This window comes from Oratosquilla oratoria, chromosome 30 (genome assembly GCF_046742065.1).
Source record: "Oratosquilla oratoria isolate Oo_2021 chromosome 30, ASM4674206v1, whole genome shotgun sequence".
NCBI lineage: Eukaryota > Metazoa > Arthropoda > Malacostraca > Stomatopoda > Squillidae > Oratosquilla > Oratosquilla oratoria.
In genome coordinates, this window is record NC_134806.1 from 45524480 (window position 1) to 45551908 (window position 27429).

The window sequence follows — 27429 nt, forward strand, 5'->3', positions numbered from 1 at the left end:
TATTTCTAGCACTTTATTGTAAACGACAACAATGTCTATTGTAGCAGTATATAATAATCAGCAACTGTTGACAAGAATACGGATTATCTTTTATTAAACACTCATGACATTCAGTCTCAATTTTTATCTATCGTTTCCATTTTTGTTCAGTTGCGGCGTGTAATACTTTTTCTCTTGAATATTGTATATTTGAGTTTTGTGTGGTCAAAGAGATATTTAGATTTCCATAATTACTGAAATCAAAGTATTAGAAAATATTGCATATGCAGGGCCCATGATTCTCCAGTTGTTTCTTCTGCAAAATTATATATACGGAGGTATCTGGCACGTTTAGTTCAGCAGGACGCGCCAATCTGGATTCTGGATAACGCTTCGTAAGCCCTGACCATCCCGGTGGTAAATGACATCTTACCTTCTCTTACGTCTCTACAAGGCATTACTGACAGTTATGCGTAGAATCTAAAATGTATTAATATATATATGTTGGCTTTGCATTCATGTGCTGACAGAAATTGCATTTGTCCTTGAGATAATTGTCGAACATTTATACGTTTCTTGCTAATAGAATATCTAAATGATCACAATTTCTGTGCTGTAATTGTTGTATCGTCTTTTCTCCTTTCGGAGGGTGAGTGAAAGGCACTGTAGTTTAGGTTGTGTCGTAGATTGCGCCAACACCATCGCCCAATCCTAATTGTCGTAGTGCATGATCTTGTAACTACGTCATAAGTTCTACCCAATAGATGAACTGGTCTGAGGCAACCAACTATGACGTCATAACCCAACCTCCGTTATACGACGAATCAACTCTCAGCTGAATGTAAACAGTCAGGGAGAGGACGCGAAAGAGCAAGGTTGTGTTGGCTGAGGCTAAGATACAAACTACGTAAAATGTCTTCACCGAAACAAGTTGTAAGTGTTGAGTAATGTTTATACACAATTTATTATTTTCCGTATTACAGTGTAAAATATAATATACTATAGCGTCGCTCTAATGTGGTGAAAAGAGAAACGCAAAAAGAAACCCAAATGCTATGGCAGCCCCCCTTGTTCTCGATCAGCTGTTAGGATGTGAATCGGTGGTAGCCTAGTGCATGTGTCCTCATGCAAAGTCTCACAATTAGTAAATGTAGAAAACGTTACGCATTTTTCAAACATGAAGCTGATTTGTAACTATGAGATATATATTATTGTTGGAAAAGGCACTGATTAATGCAAGACTAAACGAGTTGTCAAAACCAAGCTGCTTTTGTGTGTACCGCCAGCTGATGCCCTTGTGCGTGAAATTAACACACTGAACGCGTGAATTAATGGAGGTATATCGTGAACGTGTTTTATACAGCAAATGCGGTTTATATCAGTAAGTGGTTTTTAGCAATTGTGTTGTGGAAGGATTTTTAAATGCAATGTTATAGTAACAGTTTACATTTTAGTGTCAACAAAACATTCGTTGTTTATAGGCAAACTAGTTATGGTTAAACATTTCAGTGATAATGAAGTATAGCTTAAGATGCAATTTACTTTCTAATTAATTAGTCAGAAATATTGAAGGAGAATGTAACAGGCTAATTAATAAAATATCTTCATTACATAGAATATTTGGTCTTACTAGAAGGGTTATTTTTATTAATTATTCACCAGTAGACTTAGAATTTACAGGAAATATTGCTGGTATGTTGGGTTATTAGTATCTGATGATAGAGAAACGTTAGTATCAAATATTTGGTATTCTGTAAGTCTCCAATGGCAAAGATATTTGACCAGAATGAATGGTTTAAAACTGATATACCTGTGAATGATATACTATATTTATATTTTAGTATGAACTGTATTCACAATGTGCAAATGAATCACATTGGCAATGCAAGATGTCTTAAACATATGATAAAGCTGTGACATCATGTTGTATATTTCATAGGAGCATAGGAAAAAATGGATATATGTTGTATTATTGGATTGTGGATGAAATTTGCCTTGTATTTATTTGAGTAAAAAGGCATACCCTCACATTTACCTGTTACCTGTAGTCTTCTTCTGGCCTAAATCTCCCTAAGAGAAGGGACTCCACAGGCCACACCAGTGATGTCAACTCTACATTTGTAGTTGTTCTCGATGGTTTTTGTCTCCAAATCATAGCATTCAGCAAAGAGGTGTGTTTTCAATCTCTTTTTGAAAACACTGATATTATCACACAGCTTGACACTGGTTGGTAGCTTGTTAAACAGTCGAGGGGCACAGTGTTTAAAGGCTCTATGTCCAATTTCTTGATTATATCTTGGTTCATTCAGCCAACAGTGTTCAGTGTTATGTCGCAGAATAACTGCAATAATCTTCTAGTAGCTCATTTAAGTACATTGGTTTACCTAGTTTTTTGCTTGGAAAGTGAGTATGCATATTTTGTATTCTATTCTAGCTTTTATGGGGAGCCAATGTAGTTCAATTAATGTGGGGGTGATTCTTTCTCTACGAGGAATATTTTTTATCAAACATGCAGCTCTATTCATTATCATTTGCAGTTTCTTCAGCAGGTAGTTTTGTAGTCCATAATAAACAGAATTCCAGTAGTCTAACCTACTGATAACATGATTGTGAATCAGCTTTTTCATTGAATCTGTGTCAAGGTATTTTCTAACAAAGGATAAGTTTTTCAAATGGTAATTTGCAACTTTCACTATGTTATTTACTTGGTCACAGAAAGATAAGTTTTTGTCAATTATAATCCCTAAGTCTTTCACTTTGTTGTTAAGTGGCATGTCAGTGTCAAGAACTTTGAAACTTGTAAGGTCATAACGAACTAGATCACTATATTTTCCGATTACCATACACTCAGTCTTGTTCTTATTAAGATTTAATCTCTTTGAGTTCATCCAGCTTTTCACCTCGCTCATTTCATTCAATTTAATTTCAGCTTCGACAATGTTTGTTAATGTTAGATAAAACTGTGTGTCATCAGCATAAAGCAATGATCCTTGGGCTCTTTTGTTGATCAGTTTTGGGGAAAAAATTTAACCTGTGATTTGTATTGTTTTTGGACCGTTTTTAGTTTGGTAGCTAATAAGAGGTGGTTTCTATTCCAGTATCATGCATACACATTTTTCATACATTTCTTTTTTGCATTTTGTTTTATTTTTATTTATTTATTTATCTTTTTAATATGGGATGGTTACATTGGTTATATTAGGTTAGGAACTTTTGGACAAAGTAAGTTCTGTGTTTGCGTGATACTGGAACTTTACTTAAGAGGAGACCAGTCACTGTTTGTTGGCTCCTCTTGTGTGAAAAAATGGGGAAAAGAATGGAGGATGATAGAGAGGGGTTTTACCTTTTGTTACTTTATGCTAACTTATGTTGTCAGGGGCATATCCTATATCTTGATCATTTCCATATTGCTGCAGGCAAATACTTTCAAACTTAAAGAGATATGATGAGATATAGTACAAATAATTTATTTATGCCAATATTAGATATAAAAATAAAAGAATTTGATTGGAGTGGACTGTAGTTGTCAGTAAGTAATACAACCACTGGACACAGGTCTAATGACCTAGGTCCAGATTGCCAGTTGGACCTCTGCATTCATAGCATTCCCCATCAAGACTTAAGCAAGGTTTACACGCTACGATAAATTGTAGCGATTTATTGTAATGAAAAGGTTGTTACAATTTGTCATTACGTGTAAACAGGAGATCGTAGCGATTTATCGCTACAATCTCCTGTTTACACGTAATGACAAATTGTAACAACCTTTTCATTACAATAAATCGCTACAATTTATCATAGCATGTAAACCTTGCTTTACATTAGTTTTGGGCCTGGCCCGGAACCCAAATCCCTTTCCTTTGGAGCTGATGGACGACTTTGGGTGGATGGAGCCTTTCAAGAAACTTGGTGGGAAGATGATCAGCTCAAGTATCCTATCCATCACAGGATGAATGGTCATTTTTTTTGGAATATGAAAAAAATAGGAGATGGGGTGCAGTGAGTGATGCTCACCAAAACTCAAGCTCCTGTTTATTTTTGCCAATCTCTGCCAAGGCTCTGAGTATTCTTTTTAGGGTTTTGTTTGTGCATTTAATTTTCTTTACAATATTCATTGGTTTCTTTCTCCGTTCCTTTGCATGCTTCACAAATTCTAGTTCTTGATCATATCAATATCTTGAGCGTCTTAAGTAGCTGAATGACAACAGAACAACTGTAGCTCTAAGGCTGTGGTTGATTGTTTGCTGCAGATTTTGTTCATTCCAAGAACTACCCAGGGTGGACGACATGGATGTAGAGCAGTTCTTGCAGACCCCTAAACATATCCTGGGCCTATTCCCAAGTTATATGACCTTATTTTGTCTTGGGGGGGAAAAATCCAGCAGAACTCTGCGAGTAGTTCTTAGCATTCAGTGTAGATGATTTAGCAAACCTATTTTTAGATTTGTCTTTGGATCCAGTTTTTTGTTGTTGTTGTTGTTGTTGTTGTTGTTGTTGTTGTAGTAGTAGTACTGTACAGTATATCCATGTAATGGACAGAGTAGAAGGATTATTTGTATGTTGCATCAGAATCTTGCAAGGCACAAGGTTGCTCAAGACGTGCACAATAATGTTCCAAGCAGTCCTGACTCCCTGAGGAATGTCATGGCTTGAATGGGGTTTTCTCACAAATCTCCTGTAGAGTAGTGTTGGGTTGTTTAATTGTGTACAATGCAATCTTCCATCATGGTTTGTGTGGGATGAAGTGTTACATCCTGGATATCCCCAGCATGGAAGGAGTTGGGGGCCAAATCGTCACAAGACGTCCTTCCCATCCTTGCGGTTGGCATGAGTCCCTGGGAGCCACTTTGGTTACATGGGGCAAGTACCGTTTACTCTTGTTGGGTATATTGTGTATCTGTGAAATTTGAATTTGTGGAATTTGTCCAAGAATTATCGGAGTTTTGTTTTCTTGATTTTGTGTTTTTATGAAAATAATATTTCAGAACTTACCCTTTCATACAAACATGTACATGTGCAAATTGATAAACAATCCCATTCTAAAGTAAGAATTTACAGACATAAGTCCAGAGTTTAAAACACTTCCAAGTCATTCAAGAACCATGGAAGCTTGCCTCTGGTTAGGTCATTAGCCAGTACTGAGGTGACATACAAATGGTATCTGTACAATCAGATTATGCCTCAAATGCAAACGAAGCAGAGAAAACAAAAATTCATCAGGTTTAATGGCTGGAGCAGTTTCGATTGTCACTATTCAGTGGCAATTAAAAAAAATCACCCTCCTACTCCCAGTCAGTTGCTGTAAGCCGCAGTTTTTTTGGTCTGATATTTGGGTTACATCCTGTCTGGCCAGGGCTGTCAGGAACCAACACAGGAAGCCCATAGCGCATCCCAGGAATCAAACTCATGACCACCTGGTTGGAAGTTTGGCACAGTATCTACTGAGGTACTGCACAACCCTTCAGTGGCTGTCAGCAGCCAGAAAATGAATCACAGGTGTTCAATTGATGGTACACGACACAAGCATCTTACTGCTATCAAAACACTCATGTGCACGGCAGCATTGGAACATGTATTATATTCTTTCCATCATGTATATATATATATATATATATATATATATATATATATATATATATATATATATATATATATATATACATACATACATACACACACTTTTTTTTTTCTTCCTTATAAGGGAGGTAGCCAAGTCAAAGGCACGCACCCACTCCCATCCATTCCACTCCCATTCACCACCTTTGCTTCCCTCTCCTCTTAGCTCCTCATGGATGAAGGGTCATCCCTGTCTCCTGCCCACCACCCAGGTCTGAAGTAATGCTGCAAGATGCATCACATCCTACTTATCTTTAACAAGTCCTGCTCTGCCAGAGTGATGTTCTCCATAACTTTGGAGCATGGAATTTAATTGGTCCAATGCTGGCTGCGGGGTTTGTTTTGCTGTCACCTTGGCCTCTACCACAAGTAGTAATGCATCAGCTCGCTGAGCCATTGATCTTACCACTGGCAACGGTTTTCCTCCTATTGTTACATGTCACTGACATAGAAAGTACCACAATAATACAACATAAACAACAATCTAAGGCTTCTTCCAAAAATTATTATGAGAGAGTCCCCAAGGACTATTGTCATCCATTATTGAGCTTTGAGTTTGCAGACAATGAAATTCAAGGGAACAATGATTATTGTTGTTGTCTTTGTTCCCTAGACTGTCTGCCCAAGTAGCCTCGACTCCCCGAGGAATGCTATGGCTGGAATGATGTTTTCTCACAAATCCCTTACTGTGTATAATGTGGTGTTGGTGTGCATGGTTATTGATGTTTGTTTTTGTTTTTATAGCTAGTTTCTTGAGGTTTTTGGGTCTCTTGGAGAGGAAAACTGGTGCAATTGGTTGAATTATTTCATTGTATTGTTGTGTAGGTGTTACAGATTTGTTTCTGTGTCATCAGTTGATATGAGAAGGTGGAGAGCACATGCTAACTGTCAGCTATTGTTTGAAATAACACAGGAAAATAGTGGGAGCTGTGTAACTAAAAGTTCTTGAATTTATGTGTAATTGTCAGTTGCCGACAAGTCTCAAAAGAAACACCACGTAAGGATGAAGCTTGTATTAGTACAGCATTTTACTTGTTGCAAAATTGTCAAGTTCTTGATGTACTTGATAAAGCTGTAATAAGCAAAATGTTACACTAATAAAGGCTCAGTCTTCACATGTTGTTTCTTTTTTATAATCTTGGATGTCCTGGTCCTGGTCTTTGGGATGTACCGCTAGGTTTAGGTTGAGAAGTTTAGGCAACATTGATGTAGGTCCTGTTTACATTTGGGTGTTTTTGTAATGCTACTGCCTTGCTGCTGCACCATGGATCATTAATATGTAACTACCCTCTGTATTTACTTATAGTGTACAGGAATGGAGCAACATTTATTGGGTGCTGTTGCCTACTCTAATGTATCCTACCTAGCCTCAAATAATAACAGTATGGAATATTGACTGCAACTTGAGAACTTGATGGCTAATAGAATATAAAAAAGAAAGATTACACTTTAGAGTGACATTTAACAAGATATTTATATTAAAGTCTAAATGAGCCCAATACTCTTTCATCAGCAATCGGTAATAAGTACATGGTGTTAAAAAAATCAAGATATTGATATTGGTGATTGCAGCTGAAAATTTTCTGAATAGTATGTGGTAGTTGCAGATCATAACCGTGTATGTACCTCCTGAATCACTTTCTTAAATGGTAATTTTAGCTATCTCTGTACCAAGAGCTTTTTCCCCTTTGGCCAAGTCGCAGAGCCTGAACCCACTCCCATTCAGGACTCTTTCCATCCTCTCATAGGCTCCTTGTGGATGATGGATCATCCCTTTCTTCCACCCACTGACCCCCTGGGTCAGAAGTAATGCACCAAGACCAGTACATCCACATCAAGGCCACTGTGGATGGTAATTACCAAGCAAAAAAGGTACAAAAAGCTACTATAGACAAATGGAGATGTTACAAAACAGTCTGTAAGAGCTCAAACACCAGTGCATATATATATATATATATATATATATATATATTGCTGTAAATGTTTGGAACAAAATACCTGTTCATGTTGTAAGTTCAAATACAATTGACAATTTAAAAAAATGCCTTTGATAGATATGTGGAGTCCTATCTCAATTCAATTTACTTCTCAGTATTGAGATCTCATACACTGAGATTAAGTCACTAGTTCTTAACTGTTTCCACTGTTTCAATCCCTCTCCAGTTTGTAAGTAGCTCTGCAAGGACCAGTAAAGGTGGTGGCCCATTAGGCATTCCTCGCTAGCATGCTACTTCATTTGAGTAGAAATGACTTCAGTTATGATCTTTTGTTTTCCAAATTAAGAAATGTCTTATAGTGAAAAGCTGAATAACAAACTAAGAGAGGTTAAACCTATATGAATGTTAGACACATTGTTGAGATGTTCTTATGGAAGTCTAAAGTAATGTAAGTGGAGTCTTTTCTACTTGAACAAAGTGGCAAATGCAAGAGCATGCTAGCCGCCAAATCTGTTGCTGTTTGCATCTCTTTTATATTTTTGTTCTTGTCAGCATTGTAGTGTTTTGGGTGCTGGAGCTGTCAATATATTCGGTTAATTTTTGTTATGACTATCTAAGTCCAGTTTAGCACTTTACATAGAGGTTGTAGAAGAGGAATAATTTTTGTATGCATGTGAATAATGTAGATATATTCTGGAATAGATTGAATGATAAAAGGTTTCAGAATTGTGCTTTGGTGGCCTTCGTTAGAGCTGCACTGCTAATTACTGTAGTTTATAGTAAGGAATAAGCTAAAGGAAGGAGTAAATTAGATATTAATTACTATCTATCTATATACTGTTCCTGTTCCCTTCTTGCTCAAAGCCCTTTTCACCCCATCCATCCATCTCACCCATGGCCATCTGGAGTGAACTTGAGGGGATAACCAAGGTGGTTGTTCCCTCCATCCACCTCAGCCCTCCACGCCTCTTTCTTCCCTCATTCTTTCCATGTGTCTAAATGAGCCCAATACTCTTTCATCAGCCCTGTCTGCCATTTCCTTTTCCATCCCTGCAGTTGAGTACTATAGTAGAATAATATTTGGTCTTGCAAATGCATTTACATCCAAGAAGTGTGAAATGTTAAGTTCAGCAATAATGATAAAAACTATAATAGGCAGACCTGCATCTGAGTTTACAAATTGGATATCAATATACAGTACTTTTGAAGATACTGTAGTGGCATGATTTATCAATTCTGTAATTTCAGTAGAGCAGTGGCAAACTGGCCCATTTTAGAAAGAATTGTGAAAAATGTATATATAGAATATTGTGTAGATTCTGAGATTATTTATATTTTTTAGCATTTGTATTGCATGCACATTAACATAAATCCAACAATATTGAATGGATGTAACATTTTAATTGCCTAAATCTATTATTTGGTTCATTTGACTATTTTTTGGAATGAAGGGGGCCCTTTTGATTGGGCCTGTTTTCAAGTTTTCCTGAAAGAATTTTTAGACACAGTCTGCCACTACTGAGTGATCTTGTAGAGAAAGGTTAAAGATCAGTGGGTGGAGGTTGTATATAGATGGAAGGTAGCATTGAGGAGGGAAAATAGAAGTTTAAAGTGGTCAGCAATCTTGGGTGAAGGTTACATTCCAATCTTATTAATTCCTGTGGATCTTGGACCTCGTGCAGATCCATATCCGCCAATTTCCAGCCTCTCCATCATCTTCTTGTTTCATGCATGTTCCATCCAGTTATCTGTAGTGTCACATTTCTCCTCTTCTCCTTCATGCCATCAATCCACCTACTTCGAGGTCTTCCTCTTGGTCTTCTCCCTTCCATATGTGCATTCATCACCATTCTTTGGGTCCCGTTCTCTTCCATGCCATGCCCATCTAAGCTTTCCAATCATAAAAGACATTTTGATTCCTGTTCATAAGGTCCCAAAAATATTGAGTACAAAAAATTATGCTGTCCATACAGTAGAAGAAAATTGTGGCATTACTCAGCCATATAAGTTATGCAATAGGGGTGAAAAAGTAAATTCATAAATATAATGAAGAGCAATTACCAAATGGCATGTTTATTTTATTTTTTGAATGCTCGCTAGCCAAGTGGGTTAGGGCGTCGGTACTTGCAGCAGAGGTTCAGGTGATGGTTCAAACACTGCCACTGCCAAGTTGGACCAAAGGCATGGTTCGTTAAATTTTACGATACAAATTCCCCTATAAGGGACACCATACTAGCCTCCTGATACAGGGAGCTTTGTGACATTAGACTGAATCAATCGTCAATAGATATTGAATGTATATCCAGTGTACAGATCACCCGTTCCCCAACTTAGTGAGCAAATTCTTGTTAAAATGTAGCTCATTTCTAAATCTAAGGTTTAGAATTATACAATATTCTACCCAAACTAATTGCAGTCGTGTAATATGAGGGAAATAGACAAGAATTGGTTTTCCAAAAAAGTGGTGAAATGGAATAGACTTAGTAACCATGGAAAAAAATACTGAAACTATAGTTGGTTGTTTTAATAGAAGATGAGATAACTTTATGGATAGGGATGACAGGTGGTAAGACATGGGACTGCCTATTGGAAGCCTTCTGGTCTCTTGCACTCTTCTCCAGTTTTGTGTTCTTAAATCATCTGCACCCAGTGTAGCCTTGGTGTCTAGTCTCATTCCAGATATCTTGATTTTAAAAGAAGGGGAACATGTTGAATTTCATGGCATAAATCTAGATTATAATATATGAATTGTTCAGTGTGTCACAGGAATATAAAGAATATAGTGAGACTTAATAACCATGGGTCATCCCTGGGCAGGAGACTGGGGTGGTGGGGGCGGGTACATGCCTTGGCTGGCTTTCTGCCTTCCTTCCATAATTATAAGGAGAAAGAGGCCTTGTAAAGAGGAGGTATGTACTGTCAGTGATTCCTCGGAGTAGGCAGTTGGTGATTTCATGAGGTGGAAGGACAGGAATAATAAGAAAGTTTGTTTGCTAATTATATCAGCTTATTTGTACAGAAAAAACATTCTTTTCTCTGCCTACCTGAACAGTATGTCCCTGGTGTATAGATAGATGTACGGTATGTGCAATCAGCCCATATGGACTTGTGGTTCTTGAAGGCTGTTTGGATGACTCTTCATCCACGAGGAGCTAAGATGAGATGAGAAGGGATGGTGGGTGGGAGTGGGTGCATGCCGTTGACTTGGCCACTTCTCGTAAAACCGGAAGACGACCTTGGTATATAAGATCAGACTGATAGTCCAGACTTTCTATACAAATTCCAAGACAACAGTGATTACTATGTTTATATTGGAGTTATATTGTGCAGACAGGAATGGAGCTCCATGGTGCCCAACGTCCAAGTGGACACGGCACCTTGGTGAGATTGTGGGATAATGGTGGAAAAACTTGTAGTGAAGAGGAACTTTGTGACCTTAGTGTATTGTATTAGGAGTGTGTATAAGAGGGGATTCTAAAGCAAGAAGGTACACAAAGATGAGGGATGAGTATGACCCTGTTTACAGAATGGGGGAGATTACACACAAGGCCCACAGTACACTAGGCCGTTCCATGTCCATTACCACCTATCATTCCCATCCCTATAGTTATCTCATCTTTTAAGACGACCAATACTTTTAGTAGTACTCTCATTACGGGTTACTAAGTCCAATCTATGCGTTAATCACCGTTGTTAAACCAGCTCTTGCCTGTTTCCTTCTTTGATCTAAATTGTCCAATTCAAAATCATTACTACCAGTACTGCCCTCCTGTCTTAATGTGATGACTTCCTGCATCATCCTTGTGTGATAAGAATGGAATAGGATGGATAACGATATAATGATTCTTATTTAAACATGCTACTCTCCATTTTACGTAATGTGTGGCATTGTAGTGGTTAAACGATTTATTCTTAGACGCCCTGCTCAAATAAAGAAAAGTAGCTATGTTATATATCAATAAGTCTCCTCATCTCTATCAAACAGAGGGATGCTAAAAATGTGATAAAAATCTCATGGCGACAGCCATCAGAACCGATTGGGGTGTACGAGTATGGTGAACAGAGTGAAGGAATCCTGCAGTCGCCTTGCCATCATCAGTGATTTTAATTAGTTATTTGAAAAGTATTTTATAAGACCGCATGCAATAGAAAATTAAGCTCAGAAATAAAATTTAGAATAGTAGTGATAAACGTATTCATTAATGCAGAGGGTGAGTATGCAAAATAGAAATATAATTAAAAAACTGGAAACTAAGTATACGCCAAACCACAACGCACCTCCCCACTGACTGCACTGCATGAATAGATGTCGGAACCCCTTGCATTTACCTAATTTTACTTTAAATTACAAAAAAATAATAATCACGGCACGTAGAATACAAGGACAATTACACTGCTAGAACGTTAAATAAACAAGGCGATTGTAGGGGTGCAGTTGGGAAGGAACTAAAGTTGGGGAAGGGACCCACTGGGGAAGAATTTTGCGCGTTCACTGATCCTGGTGTGTGATTGCAGCCATGCAAGTCAAGTTGCCCTCGGCGAACCCGTTATCACATCCAGCGACGACTCGATTGAACAAACGGCTTATTGAAATTATATATATCCATGATTATGCTTATTTCTTCCCTTGTTTCTTATTTCATCGCTCTTATTGATAACTGAAAACCCTGGCCAACAAAATCACAGACGAAAAAGAGACTTACGTAAACCGGAGTGTTTGGTTTCGGCTTGCATGTAATGTGAGAAGGTATGGTACAGTAACAATATTTACTACTAATGTTTAAGGTATTTAGTATTGCCATTGGTGTATATTAAAGTAGTAGTAATTATACAACGGTCAGCACAACAGAGAAGGAAAGTTTATGTGTATATTCAGACCAGGAAAGAAAACTATATTCTCATCCTCACATTCCCCATAACATGAGCGTAGTGGTTTTGCAGTGAAGAGTTTCCTAAAGTACTCACACTAAATAACTTTCAGGATATATACGATCGTAGAGCCCAATTTTTGCATGTACCCGCCAGACTTTGCTTTAACATAATCAGTCTTATTCATTAGTGTTATTTTATATTTTAGATATATTGTATGGTTTTGAATTATCATGGGTCACGTGATCGACAGCTATTACCCTTCTGAATGAGAACTTCCTAACTTATGGCCTGATGTATGAATGCTGTGACCTACACAAAACCCTCATTGCTGACAGCATAGAGTGGATGTGGAAATGTAAGAGGAAAGAGACTGTGCATTCCACACATTCCGCTGAGCTCGACACAATAACAGCGGCCGTATTCAATTCTGAGTGGATGTAATCTGCTGTATTTGCTGCCCACGTTCTAACCCTGATATGCATCTTATTTTAATTATTGTAATTATTATTATTATTTAAGAATACGTCATCATTACGCACACACACTCGACGGTGCAGTGGTAGCGTTCGCAACTGCTGCTACAGCGGTCCGAGTTCGAATCCCTTCCAGGGCTGAAGTGTTTTCAGTATCGCTGCGCTGCGAGTCTTTACTCCAACTCTCGTGGGCGGCGAGTTGGGTGTGTGTGTGCGTGCGTGTAAGGTCACTCATTACCCATAGATCAGTCATATATGAGCTCTGAGCTCTCATACGGGAAGGTAATAGCTGTCGATCACGAGTCCAACACGTGAATCAAGACCATGGTGAATCACACACATTAAATGCAACATCACTTCCATAGTATGGTGTAACATGACTATGTATTTATGCTGTCCAGGGGCCATTGTTTGCTAAGCAGTGTTTTTTTTTATTTATTTATTTATTTACAGAACTTAGGCAATTATGGCCTTGGCCTTTGTAAACCGTTGTAGGTGAAGAATTAAAAAGACTGGTATGTCAATTGTTGACTATTTTCTGTATTTTTTGTATTCAATAGTCCCCCCGTAATTGTTGTTATTATCATTATTATTACATGGCGTTGGGGGAACGGAATGTGAACTTAGAACATGGAGATGGTTTTGGTGTTATTTTGAACGTGTGTACCACAGCGGGCAACAAAGCTAACCCAAAATATACCAAAACTGTGCATATATAATTTTCCATATATATATGTATTTACACATTTTTAGCAACCACAATACACTTTAATTCTAAGCCATCAACATCGAGAGACTCGCGGAGGCCAACATGCAGAAATTTAAATGTGGTACGGCCAAGGACTCGAACCTCCGCTAGCACGTGACAAGTGATAGTGACTTAACCGATTGCGCCATCTCTCTTGATGGCGCAATCAGTTAAGTCACTATCACTTGTCGCGTGCTAGCACAGGTTCGATTCCTTAGCTTTATCACGTTCCAATGTCTGCATTTTAGCCTCCTCGAATCTCTCGGTGTTGATGGCTTAGAATTAAAGTGTATTGTGGTTGCTAAAAATGTATGCATATCTGTTTACCGGGACCCGTTCAATGTTGTACACACACACACACACACACACATATTATATATATATATATATATATATATATATATATATATATATATATATATATATATATATCGTGGTTAACAGAAATTTTTTCGACAAAAAGAAACGTAGAAATGAGTTTCTTATATTCGTACTTTTCAAACGGGCTTCGTTATGTAGTTGAAGCTTAATCGACGAAACGACGAATCTGTAATTGTTAAGTTTCGTAATCTATTGCTTACCTATATTTTATATTATTATTACTATTATTTTTATCAGGAATAATTTCAGTCGATGTTAACTATTTAGCAGATAGCAGTGTCTTTATTTATAAGACTGAAGATTTTTTTTTTTTTCATCAGGATGATAACAGCGGCAGATAGGGCCTACTCTCGCGCACTTGTAAAGGTGATTGTCACCTTTTTAATAGAAATTAGGTCAAAAATTCGATTAGATTATATATCTGTCGACTCATGGTGTCTCCGTTTTTAATTTTGTTTACATATATATTAAAAATAATCGGGTGTCACTTCTGGTTCGAATGTTGGATACCATTTTAATTACATTCCCAAGAAAACTATGGTAATAAGTGCAATCATTTCCTATACTTTATGTGGGGGTGGACAGATATGAATGAATCCTTTTTTTTTTTTATCTCACTCTCTATTAGGTTATGTAAGTACAGTAGTAATATGTTTACGATTGATATCAGATCGTTACACTTGTGGCACGAATAATGTACCTGATGTATATTTTGTACATGTTATCTATTTATTTATTTATTTTATCTTATATGTTTTATTTTTCAACCGTTACACGCTCTTTGAGGTGCATAGGCATGATAGACTTGTGGTAGATTAATTTAGGTCGTGCGCTCTGTAGCGGGACGAATCATTCCACTGAAATTTCTGTCAGACGACGGCTGCCATAATACATGTTTAGAATGATTTTCATTATTATTATTATTATTATTATCATAATTGTTATTATTATTATTGCATTAGTATCATCTCAACCGTTGTATAGTTATTATTTACTGTGATATTTTTATATTTAGCAACACTGATATTGTAGAAATAGTGTATTATTATTATTATTATTATTATTATTATTATTTATTATTCTATTTTTATTAATAATACTGATAATAATAATTTCTTCATATTGAATGTCGAGTGAATAGCACAAGCAGCAGCCAAGACATAACGGCTTCCCGCCCAAGCAAGCGACGACGCAAACCGGAAGTGCTTGATTTAAGCCGGACAAAGTTACTCGAAAGCAAGAAAAATAGTTTTGCATTAGTCGATATTTTTAGGGACGTAGTAGCGTCCCTACGGATCAGGGGTGCGCAGTATTTTTGTATAAGAGTTATCTTTATTGTAATATATATAAGTATATATATATAAATATCGGTTTTGCTGCCGGGTTCTACGCAGTACAGCAAATTAAGCACTACTTCATGCAAGGAATTGAAAGTGTGTTTTATTTAATTTTTTTTCAGTCCGCCCATAAAATAATGCGTGGAAATATTGCTCAAGTAAGATTATTTTGTAATAATTCATAAAAAGGGTTAAAGTATGAATGAAATTTATCGTTTCTTCATTCATGTATGCCTCTTTTATATATTATTTTAACTAGTTATAAAAATAGAACATCTTCATTCAGTTTTGTTTATTTCAGATGAAATACTAAGGGAATTTTGACGTCATGTCGCAGAGTATGAAATCTTGGAACTCAACCGATGTTTATCAGACAGATCGAGTAGATTATTTTAGTAGGGAAAAAAAAGTTGTTGTTGTTGTATCGTAGCCATGGGCGGTTGTTGGGAGGAAATAGTCGTTCAACCAGCGAAAAAGGTTGTGATGGGCGAATATCGCGTGGCGGGAAACCCATTGGCCTTGGGGCTTGGGTCCCGCCAGTATCCGTCGGGGGAAGCTCGCTATGACGATGTTACGTTGTTGTGGACACAAATTATCCATTATTTATCCTGCATTTCACACTCTTGTTGGACTGTTGTTTATATAAAATAGATTATCTTGAATCTATTCGTTACTTGTTTAAAAGTTGTACAGAGTGATTAAGCGCAGAAATGGATGTTATGATCATATCGTGTAGATTCATTGTTTGTGATCTACATTGATTTTTGGAGGCGTTGAGACCAAAGGAAGTTGTGGTTTCTGGTCTTTCTGGAGCATTTCCCGAGGAAAACTCTGGCGTTGTCAATGCTGATGTTTACATATACACAGTGACTGTTGACACAACAGGGAGCTATATAAAAAAAATTCTCTACTATCTACGTCTACTCCGATTTCTACAATGAATGAACTGAGTATGGGCACTCAGTATTTATGCACAAGTGATTGATGTACAAGCAATGGAAACGTATAAAAAACTATATTGTTCGTATGCTGTTTTTGCAGTTTTCAATGTCCGACACAGGTGTCCAGCCACTCGGCCCAGTTGACCGCATGTGAGGTCAGACGCGCTTGGCCCAAATACCTGCGGTGAGGTCAAACACAATAGGTTGTCCCTTGGGAGTTCTCTGGAGACGTCAGACGTTCCATCCTGCACCCAATGTGTGCGTGCGCGCGTGTGTACGCTAGACACCTAAAGGATTGAATATTCCCTTCAATCATCTTGCAACAATCGTATAGATTGGACATGCAATGAGATACGAATGCACAGTTCATATAATAGTTGGACGCGACCGCACACACACACGGGATTAGACTATATATATATATTTATATGTGTGTGTGTGTGTATAGTGTCTTGATAATAACAATAAAGATATCAATTATAAATATTGAAAATAATGTCACACTTAGGTACATATATATATAGGTATATATATATATATATATATATATATATATATATATATATATATATATAGTGTTGCATCATTGTGTTAATGACCCGCAGTCCCATAGCTGCTGGCAAAGGTCCTTATGCCTTTCCATAGATATCTGTGAGAAGCAATATTAGATCATTTGTTCTGTCACAATGTGGGCCTGGGATTGTCGCCAGCTGGCAGGAGGAAGAGGAGGAGGAGGAGCGGGGAAGAGGAAGAGGAATCACAGATTGTCAGCTTCCCGTATGAAAACAAATGGAGAGGCCATTTTGTGCCCAGTTGAGAGACGGTGTGTCAGCCTCCCAAGGCTGCACCTCCAGATGGGGAATAGAATGTCGCCGGTTCACTTAAGATGTTATCACACTTGTCATATTATTTCCTCCAACCTCCAACACTTTTTCCGTCGTCAAATCTCTATGGCAGACAATTTCGTTTTCTCAACAATTGACATGGAATTACGCCATGTGATATTATTATGCTAGCATGCCCGATTTACTCCCGAAAACTCAAAATCTGCTCCAGCACTCTGAAGAAAAATAGCCCAGTGTGACACTGAAGCCCTTAGTTGTGCAAGTAGAGTTTTTAGCTGATCTGTTATTCGAAGCAGTACTCATGGCCTTAACTATGCAATCTCAGTGGACCTCCCCTCCCCTGAATGTTAATCTTGTTCCTTATTTTGTCTCGTTGTTTCTTCCGTAACTGAGAAGTGTGCATGAGTTGTGTGGCAGAGATTGGCCACTGTCGTTTGACTCATGGAAGAGGCCCTTGTCCAGAAGGTGGGGGGGGGGGACTCGTGGTCGATACACCCTGGTTTCACTCCCTCCTTATTCCTCCCACATACGAGTATACAATGCAAATAAATAAATCGCCCGAATTTAGAGATTTATATGAATTTATATAATTTGTATAAATTGTTTTTTGAAGGGATTAACGCGGTTGCAGATCCTGGGCTAAGTATGGATTTATTTATCAAATGCTGGCGATAAAATACAAAGCGACATGACGTAGTGTCGGACATCGGGTTAACGTAATGTTTTTGTCCATGATTTGATATATCGATATATTTACGTTTTATTTCTATAAACCTATTTAATTTTGTTTTTGTACAGCATTAATATAGTTTAATTGCAGTAATATATACCCCCAAAAGGTTAACTAGTGTTAACGAAAACGTCGACATAAAATATTTAAAATTAAGTGTATCTATATCTATATAATATATATATATATATATATATATATATATATATATATATATATATATATATATATATAAATATAAATTTAAAGTTGAATGGGAAGAAGGACACCAAATCCCTTTCTTGGATATCTTGATAAGAAGAACTGATGATAATCTATTCTTTACAGTGTACCGTAAGCCCACCCACTCAGGGAGTTACCTTCATTTTTTTTTTAGCAATCACCCTGGCAATGTTAAGAAAAGTGTTGCCTCTGGCCTTTTCTTGAGGGCTTTCAGGATTTGCAGTCCTCAATTTCTGGACCAAGAGATTGAGGGGATCAAATGTCAACTTGAGAAGTTGGCGTATCCAGCTTGGTTTCTGGACCAAGCCCTCAGTAAGGCTAGGGCCAACCATTTTAAAACTTCCGTCCCCTCAAGTTTTCACCGCTCCTTTAAGGGCATTTTAAAAATTCCATTCAATAATACCATCAGTTCTTCTACTAAGTTGTTTCCTCATGAACGTCTCGCTATTGCCTATCACTATCCTAACACCGTGCGTAAGCAAGTTGTGAACGTTCAACAAAAACCGAAGGAAGTTGAGTCACCTGGTGTTTATTGTTTGCCCTGCAAAGATTGTGATTTGGTTTACTTGGGTCAAATCGGGAGAGACTTGAACACTAGATTGGCAGAACATAAAAGGTCAATTAGGTATGGGCAAGAAAACTCGGCTGTATTTCTTCATGTCAAAAATAAGAATAATTCTTTCAATTTGGGTAAGGACAGATTAGTGTTCAAGTCCCACTGCGGTTTCAGGAGGAAAATAGTTGAATCAGCAGTAATTGAGGAATGCCCTAATATTAATATTTCTAAAGGGCAGTGGACACCTGACATTATTTCACGCGCGGCAGTTAACAAGTTGGTACGGACATTACAACCTCCTCACCCCCTCCCTCCTCCGCCACATCTCTTCCTCTCTGTAGCTTATAAGTCCACTCTGTACTCTATGTACTTTCCTGAAGAGGGCTACAGTTGATAGCCGAAATATAGGATTCTTCTTTATTCAAAGTTTATTTTCTCCGACTGTGGGTTCCTGTGTGTCATTTACAAATGTGCTACTACATTTCTGTTTATATATATATATATATATATATATATATATATATATATATATATATATATATATATATCCTTCCCCAACTCCCACATCATACCAACACAAGTGTCAAAGCCACTGTAGATTTGACTATTTCAATATAAATAAGATATAAGGGCCAAAACCCGCGCTTTAGATACAGAAATCCGTCCCGAAATGAGAGTAGCGTGTTGCTTACCTGCAGTCGACATGTAGAATTCAATTTGCCCTATTGCTACAAATGTATAAGGATCAAGTGTGTGTGTATGCACGAATTTCAAAAACTTGAATAGAAATTCTTCCAGTTGACGTTATATGCTTACCATTTTTATTTATTATTTTACGTTTTAATTTTATTAATATTTTCTAATTCTTTCAATTCTCCGGCAGTTTCTTTTATCCACTTATCTTTTTGAATGCGTTACACATATATATATATATATATATATATATATATATATATATATATATATATATTAAACAGTCTTTGTATAAAGAGATAATAAAGGCTTTGTGCTAAGGGCCGAGATAATATATTGTGATAAGGTACTTTGCGTGTTGTAGTGATGGAAAAGCTGGAATTCATTCCCAAGGGGTCACTCCCCGACCACGGAACCAATACTACAACATAATATTATTTATATTACAAATATATATATATATATATATATATATATATATATATAAATAACCATGTTAAGCAGAAAAAATAATACTGGGGAGGGAAGGGACCGATATATCGAAGAGGAAGGGGACCTATTGGCAAAGAATTCAGCCCCCGAGTTCCTCTCCAAGGTCTTGGATCTCTACTTTCTACTCCCTTGTTAGGCCCAAGAGGTGTTTGGTGTCCTTACAGTAGATGTGGTTATACATTGCCTGATGAAAGTAAATCAGTAATGAAATAAGTCATTTATTATGTGGATGGAGAGTAAAATGGGGGGTGGGTAAATGCGCCTATCCGATCTCTCTCTCGCTCTCTCTCTCTCTCTCTCTCTCTCTCTCTATATATATATATATATATATATATATATATATATATGTATATATATATATATATATATACAAGTCTTCTTCACTCTGAAGAAGACTTGTATTCGAAACGTCAGGAATATAGTGTTCTCGCTCTAACCCGCTTTTCTTTACCACCTTTTCCACTCGTCTGTCTTACCTTTATAAGTATATATATATGTATATATATATATATATATATATATATATATATAAGTGTGTGTGTATTCACCTCGGATCTGCTGCAGCCTCTTTTCGAGACAGCCAGACACCACCCTACGGCAGTGAGCTCAGAGCTCATTATTAGCAGATCTCTGGGTAGGTCTGAGACCACTCACACTCCACACACCGGGAATGCAAGGTCACAACTCCTTGACTAACGTCCCGTACCTACTCACTGCTAGGTGAACAGGGGCTACACGTGAAAGGAGACAAACCCAACTTGTCTCCGCCCGGCCGGGGAATCGAACCCCGGTTCTCCGGCTTGTGAGGCCAGTGCTTTACCAATCCGCCACCGGGTGTGTGTGTGTGTGGAAATTTAGTAAGTGTATTTTATTTTATATATATATATATAATATAATATAATATATATACATATATATGTGGGTGTGGAAAGTTAGTAAGTGTATTTTATTACACACACACACACACACATATATATATATATAATATAATATAATATATATACATATATATGTGGGTGTGGAAAGTTAGTAAGTGTATTTTATTACACACACACACACATATAATATATATAATATAATATATATATGTATATGTTTTATTTCAATAGAATTCTTGAGTGGATGAGGTAGTGGAGTCGTTGTCGAATTGCATAGCCCCTCGGACCACCAAAAACAGTGTGCTAGGGGGAGAGGGATGGCCCTTCATCCACGAGGTGCTCTGTCTCTCTCTCTCTCTCACCAATTGTGGAAACTTAATGTAATTGGCGTCGGCGAAGATTTTTCTCAGCAGTGTTGCCAGATGGCTGCTTTATAATTCTTAACATTTTAACAAGAATTTTTTTTATTTGTGAATTGGTATCATTAGGTCAGAGCCAAGATTATTTTTGTTGTATAATGTGTTTTAGCCAATATATAATAAAAACGGGAGTATACATTAGACTAGCGGTTTGAACTGCGCGTAATCCGCGGCTATCGCATAGTCAAGGAAGAACTGCGCGGTTGTGTGTGAACGTTTACATTGACTTACATTGTAATTGAACCGCGACAGTTAAAACCGCTTGTGTGAATAGGTTCTATGAGTCACGACCCCGTTGTCAGTCATTCGGTCAGTCCTTTTGTTCTATTTGTTTTCCATTATGTTTGTTCTGTATTTCGTATGTGCATACACACACAAATACAAATATGTATATATATATATATATATATATATATATATATATATATATACATGTATATGTACAGAGTATGTAGTACTTTGCATATTTTGTTTTATATGTATATGAACGTGTGTATGGGTGTGAATATATGTATTTTTATTTTACTGTTGTTATTATATGGAGATAAACTTGCATGCTCTTTAGTGTTATCCTCGGCAATTGTAATTGTTATTTCGAACTATGTGTTCTTTTCATTATCTGCTCTTCATGTATATTGATTCTTTGCCAAATGAAATTATGTATGTATATATATATATGGTGTGTGTGTGTGTGAAACTCTCATGAAGGAAGTCATAATAGATCACGATCCACATTGGGACCAAATGAGCCCCCCCCCTCCCCCAACCAGAACGAGACCATTCAAGTCCGCCACTGTCGCGTTCGCACGATCGATGATGCCCTCGCGGAAGCCCCCCGTGATCGAATGAAAACGCCTCACGAAAGGTTGTGATCGATAACGGGTTTCTGCCGAGTGGCCGGTTTATATCGATCATGCCCGGCTCTCCCCCGTCTGTAATGCGAGACTTTTGTGGTTCTGTTGGGGGGGGAGGGGAGAAGCGGAAGGGATGGGGGAATGGGTGAGGGAGGGAGGGAGAGATGTGAAGGGGGAAATGGGGAAGACTTGAGGGTGAACGGGGGGGGAGCGGGTAGGGGGAAGTGAGGGAGAGGAGGGGGGAGGAAATGAGGGAGAGAGGGGAATTAGGATAATGGGAAGGAATAGGGGAGAGAGAAGGAAGGGAGGGGGAGAGAGAGGGAAGAAGTGGGGGAGAGAGGGAGCGATGACGATCAAACTTGACCCACTAAATTCCAAAACTGTCGATATTGTGTTTATCGTAAAGAGTGGATAGATAGGACGGAGGTCGTCGCCGGCGAGTGTTAGGCCTAACTAGTAGTTGTTAAACCGGGATTTCTGAGCGATTCTGTTAAGAAGAATAAATGAATGAACGAAGTAAACGTATGTATTGGCCTCCCAGTCCTCCTCCTCCTCCTTTTCTTTCCCTCTATCCCTCCTCTTCATCCTCCTCCTCGCCCAGTCCCCTCCCCCTCCCCTCTTTCTTCCCCCTTCCCCTCCTCTTCCACCTCCCCTCACCCCACCCATCTCTCTCTTTTTATATTTCTTCCTCCCTCCCTCCCTATATCTCCTCCTCGTTCCTCCCCTCCCTCCCTCCCTCCCTCATTCCCCATCCCCCTCTCCTTTCTCACCCCTCTCCCCCTTCCTCCCCCCGTCTTTCTCTCTTGACTCCTCCTCTCCCCTCTCTCCCCCCATTCTCCCTCTCCCCTTCTTCCCCTCCGCTCCCCCTTCTTCCTCCCGTCCTCTCTTCACTCCCCCCTCCCCTCTCTCCCTTACATTCTCCCCCTCCCCTTCTCTCGCCCAAATTCACCTTTTCCTCGCCTCCCCTCCTGTCCCCTCCCCTTCTCTCTCTCTCTCTCCCATCGCCCCCCTCCCTTCCCCCCTTGAACGTGAGTGAAGTGCGACTCGATGCGGGCGGTCTGGCCTTGGTGTGGTGGTGGTGGTGATGGCCTCTCGCCCGGGCTTTCCCATCCAGCGGGATTATGCTGGACAGCAGTTGACATTGTGCTACATTAGCAAAAAATAATGGTAGACATTTCGTTTATATGTCCAGTGCCTCTTATATATTTTATTGTTAATATAGTACTGTTTTGTGTGGGAATGGGCTAGATTCAGCATGATTGCGCTAAAAATGGTGGTCTTCCTGCTCCCAGCACGTAGGGTTAAGGTGCCAGGCCCGGACAGGATCTGAGTGTCGTTGTAGCCATATTGAAAGGGGTTCTTGATACACACACACACGCACAGAACTGTGAATCAATACTAGTTTATTATTATTATCTCTCTCTCTCCCCCCGTAATACATGTCCACCCCCCTCGACCCACCCCGTTATTTGCCATCCCTAAAACACAGACACAAAATAAAAACCGGAAAAATAAAATTGAAGAAAGAAAATAGATATTCTATGTGTGTATAACGTATGACCAGACAACCAAAACGTAATAAAGAAATACGAATTGTTCAAATGTTATGTATTTGCCTCCCCCCCCCCTTCGGTGTGTAATATTTCTACTCTAAACGCCCGAGGGGGTGGGTTGCAAATGTACTCCCCCCATAAGGTGAAAATCTTATCAATATTTAATAGTTTTTTGTTTCTCTCTCTCTCTCTCTCTCTCTCTCTCTCTCTCTCTCTTTAAATTCTGTCGCCATCTTGAAAGGTCATCCAATCCTGTAGGGATAATACAGTGTATTCTTCGAAGCGAAATGTCAGCCTCCCTCTTGATCAATAGCAGCTAGTCGGCCATTCCGAGTCCCCTACTGGACAAAAGTCTCTCCCAACGTGTGTGTGAAATGTATTAATATTTCTTTAATTTTTCATTACAAGTTCTAATATTTGTTCATATGATTACATTGATCTTTTTATTGTACTTTATTGAAATTCCTTTGTTCTATTTAATTTACTTGCTTATTTTAATATTATATATTTCGTTGTTATTATTTATCTTTATGTATTACCAGTATTATTGATATATGCTCGTATTTGTTGGCTACCCGCACAAGTAGTCTGGTCCACTGCGCAGACCATTGTGCGCACACTGGACTCGACGGCGCTGACTGATGGGGGTGGGACCATTGTCTCCTCTTCGCCGGCAGAAAATCCACGTGCCTCTCCTCCTCCTCCTCCTCCGATCTTATTCTTCTTGTCCTCCTCCTCCTCCTCCTCTTCTCCGATCACATTCTTCTTGTCCTCCCCCTCCTCTTTGTCCTTTACTTCGTCCTCTCTTCCTTGTGTCTTTATTCCTCCCTTCTCCCCTCCTCCTCTTCCCAACTCGTACTCGTCCCCAGCGTTCTGATCCTCTTCCTCGTCCATCTCTTCGCCCTTTCTTCTCCTCTTCCGCGTCCATCTCTTCGTCCTTTCTCTTCCTCCTCCTCCTCTAGTGGCAGTTCATGTCCTAACTAAATGTAAATGCTATTTTTGAACGCTCTATTATCATGGCTTCATTAGACTCGAATTTCGCTGCAGGAATATCGGACATTATTTTATCATGACGGTATACTATTAACATTGTTTATATTTTATTGTTTTCTCTATTTAATGTTTTTATTATTCTAATTTCCTCTGGGACTTATTAATATTTTTATTATGTGTTTTTTATTTATTTGTTAGCAGGGGAACCTCCCTTTTTTATTATTTTATTTTAGTTTAGCTTTTGGTTGTTGGCATAAGTGGTATGTTGTTGTTAGTGTGCACGCGCATGTACACAGTGTGATATTGACGATGACTAAGTGCCCCACATCCGCTCCGGTGTCGCATCCTGGGCTTCGTAAGCGATATCAAGTCAACAATGACCGTCCCTACTATCACTAGGGACCCAGAAATCAAGTGCAAGAGGACCATTGATTATCAATGTGTACATTCCACATTTTCCGCTGTATACATACATTATATATATATATATGTGTGTGTGTGTGTGTGTGTGTGTGTTTTCGATTGAAGACCAGAGCTATTTCTATAGCCATTATCTATTTAGTGATTTTCTCAATTTTGCGAATGGTTTGCTTGTATCTCTGAGGAAGTCCTTTCAGGACGAAACGTTAGCAATAAAACTCCAACGGTTCCTGGTGTTTACCTCACCACCCTTCCACTCATATATATATATATATATATATATATATATATATATATATATATATATATATATATATATATATATATATATATATATATTTGTGTGTGTGTGTGTGTGTGTGTGTGTGTGTATATTTATATATACAAATATATATATATATATATATATATATGCATATATACATATATATATATATATATATATATATACATATATATATATATAATTGAAAGTGGTGGTTAAAATTGTGTATTTATTACTTTTTCCATATGTCTAACCATGGTCTTATTTTCCTTTGGTCAAGTTTGCTATATCGCGATTTCGGGTTCAAGACCCTTCTTCAGTAGCTCTTAGGAATAATCTATCTGGTCAGGATAAGAATTATTCCGGGGTTATATTTAATTATGTTACTTTATATACTTAAATTTCTATACTTGCTGTACAGTGGAGGAGGCAGGGAGATTAAGTAAAAGAGGTGAAGGAACTATTGAGCCTTCCTTCAAACAAGAAGTAATTGGTGAAGCCAATAAATCACGGGGAAACCACGACAGCAATTTGGTCGGAAAGAAACATATCGAGGCCGCAAAGGGGTTGAAATCAGACCCAAATATTACCATCAGGAAAGCAGACAAAGCAGTTACTTACGTACTCATGGACACCTCCGAGTACTTAGACAAAACTGATACCATCCTCAGTAATAGTGCAAAGTTTATAAAAAAAAAAAAAAAAAAAACAGAATTACTAAAGAGAAAAGTAATCCGACTAATAGAGGGGAATAATGTTGCCAGTAAAGTAAAATTCTATAAACTTTCAGGCGAGTATGGTATGGGCTACGTCTATGGGACAGTCAGAACACACAAACCTGGTAATAAACTCCGACCCATTATCTCTCAAATCCCTGCACTAACGTACAAACTTGCTAAGAAACTGCACCATCCTGATTCCTTACACTCCTACCACCTACAGTCTGCAATCTTCACCCGACTTCCTTGACATCCTGAAGATAAACTCTATTAAAGGAAGGGTTACTTCTCTCGACGTGGAAGGGTTGTAGAAATATTTCCGTAAACCGCACAATCAATTCCATCAACCGAGTGTACCACGAAGACACGACACCAAAACTAGATATCCCAGAATCTACAGTGCGCGGACTGCTTGAATGCTGCACGTAAAGAGGGCCCGTTCGTTTGCCCCCGCGGAAACGAGCACTGTCAAATTGATGGAGTGGCAATGGGATCCCCCCTTGGAGTTTTAATTGCAAACTTCTTCATGGGCAGCATAGAAGTATTCAGAAAAAAAACACAGAGAAAATAGACATTTACTGTCGCTACATTGACAATATTTTCATAAAGACCAAGTACACTAGTGAAGCTGAAAAACTACGACACCTACTACAAGAAACCTCTGAACTCACCTTCACTATGGAGCTTTGCCCTTCCTTGACATCCTAGTGAAACAAACTGAATATTCTTGTAACATAAGTGTACACTAAACCCAAAACCCTGGACACTGCCTTAATGGTTCTAGTGAGCGCCCTCAGAGATAAAAGGACTCCGCCATCGGTGCCTACATCCGAAGAGCACTTGCCCACTGTAGCACATGGAAACAAGTACACAATGAAATCGAGCGCTCCACCCAAGAACTAATCAATAAAGGCTTCAGTGAGAAAGATATTAACCACCAGACCAAGAAAATAATGGACGGCTGGTACAAAGATAATGAAAATGTAAAAAAAAAAAAGTTCTCATCAGCCTATAAAGAATATGAACGTATAACGAAACAGATTATAAAGAACATCAAACCAGCCGACCCAGAGCAAATAATAAACTTTGTGATCTATTATAATACAAGACCAGCCAACTTCTTAAAAACAACCTCCAAGAAAGGAACTTCAGAAATCACATGTCTATAGTTTTACTCGTGCACGAGGGAACTGTGAAGCCCTCCCCTCCACCTATATTGGCATGACGACAATGAGGTTATCCCGTCGCATTTCATGCCACCTGACATCAGGAGCCCCCAAAAATAATTTAAGAGAAGTCCACTGCACAACATTAACAAGAAAGATCCTTAAAGAAAACAACGAGATTTTGGAAATATGTACAGATGACAGACGCCTCCCTTTCTTAGAAGCATTATACATTAAAGAGTTGAGACCAAATATAGATATACAAGCAGTTGACCTTAGGGCCCTCCCAAGCATGAGACATAACCCCACAAAACCAAGCCCGAGACAAAAACGCCACAAG

General features: G+C 38.3%; 1 protein-coding gene across 5 annotated transcripts in view; it reads left to right on the forward strand.

Moving 5' to 3' along the window:
• Positions 1 to 756: 756 nt before the first annotated feature.
• The window catches only part of LOC143041144 (lysoplasmalogenase TMEM86A-like), a 51431-nt gene continuing 24758 nt past the window's right edge, over positions 757 to 27429 (forward strand). Inside the window, exon 1 of one of the 5 annotated variants that reach the window (XM_076212927.1) lies at positions 757 to 912. In XM_076212927.1, the coding sequence (XP_076069042.1) occupies positions 892 to 912 (21 nt within the window). In that variant the 5' untranslated portion in view covers positions 757 to 891. Of the gene's footprint in view, positions 913 to 1330; positions 1361 to 4791; positions 4840 to 7343; positions 7468 to 27429 lie in introns of those variants that run through there. The other 4 variants (XM_076212929.1, XM_076212926.1, XM_076212925.1 and 1 more) reach the window with 4 other exon arrangements.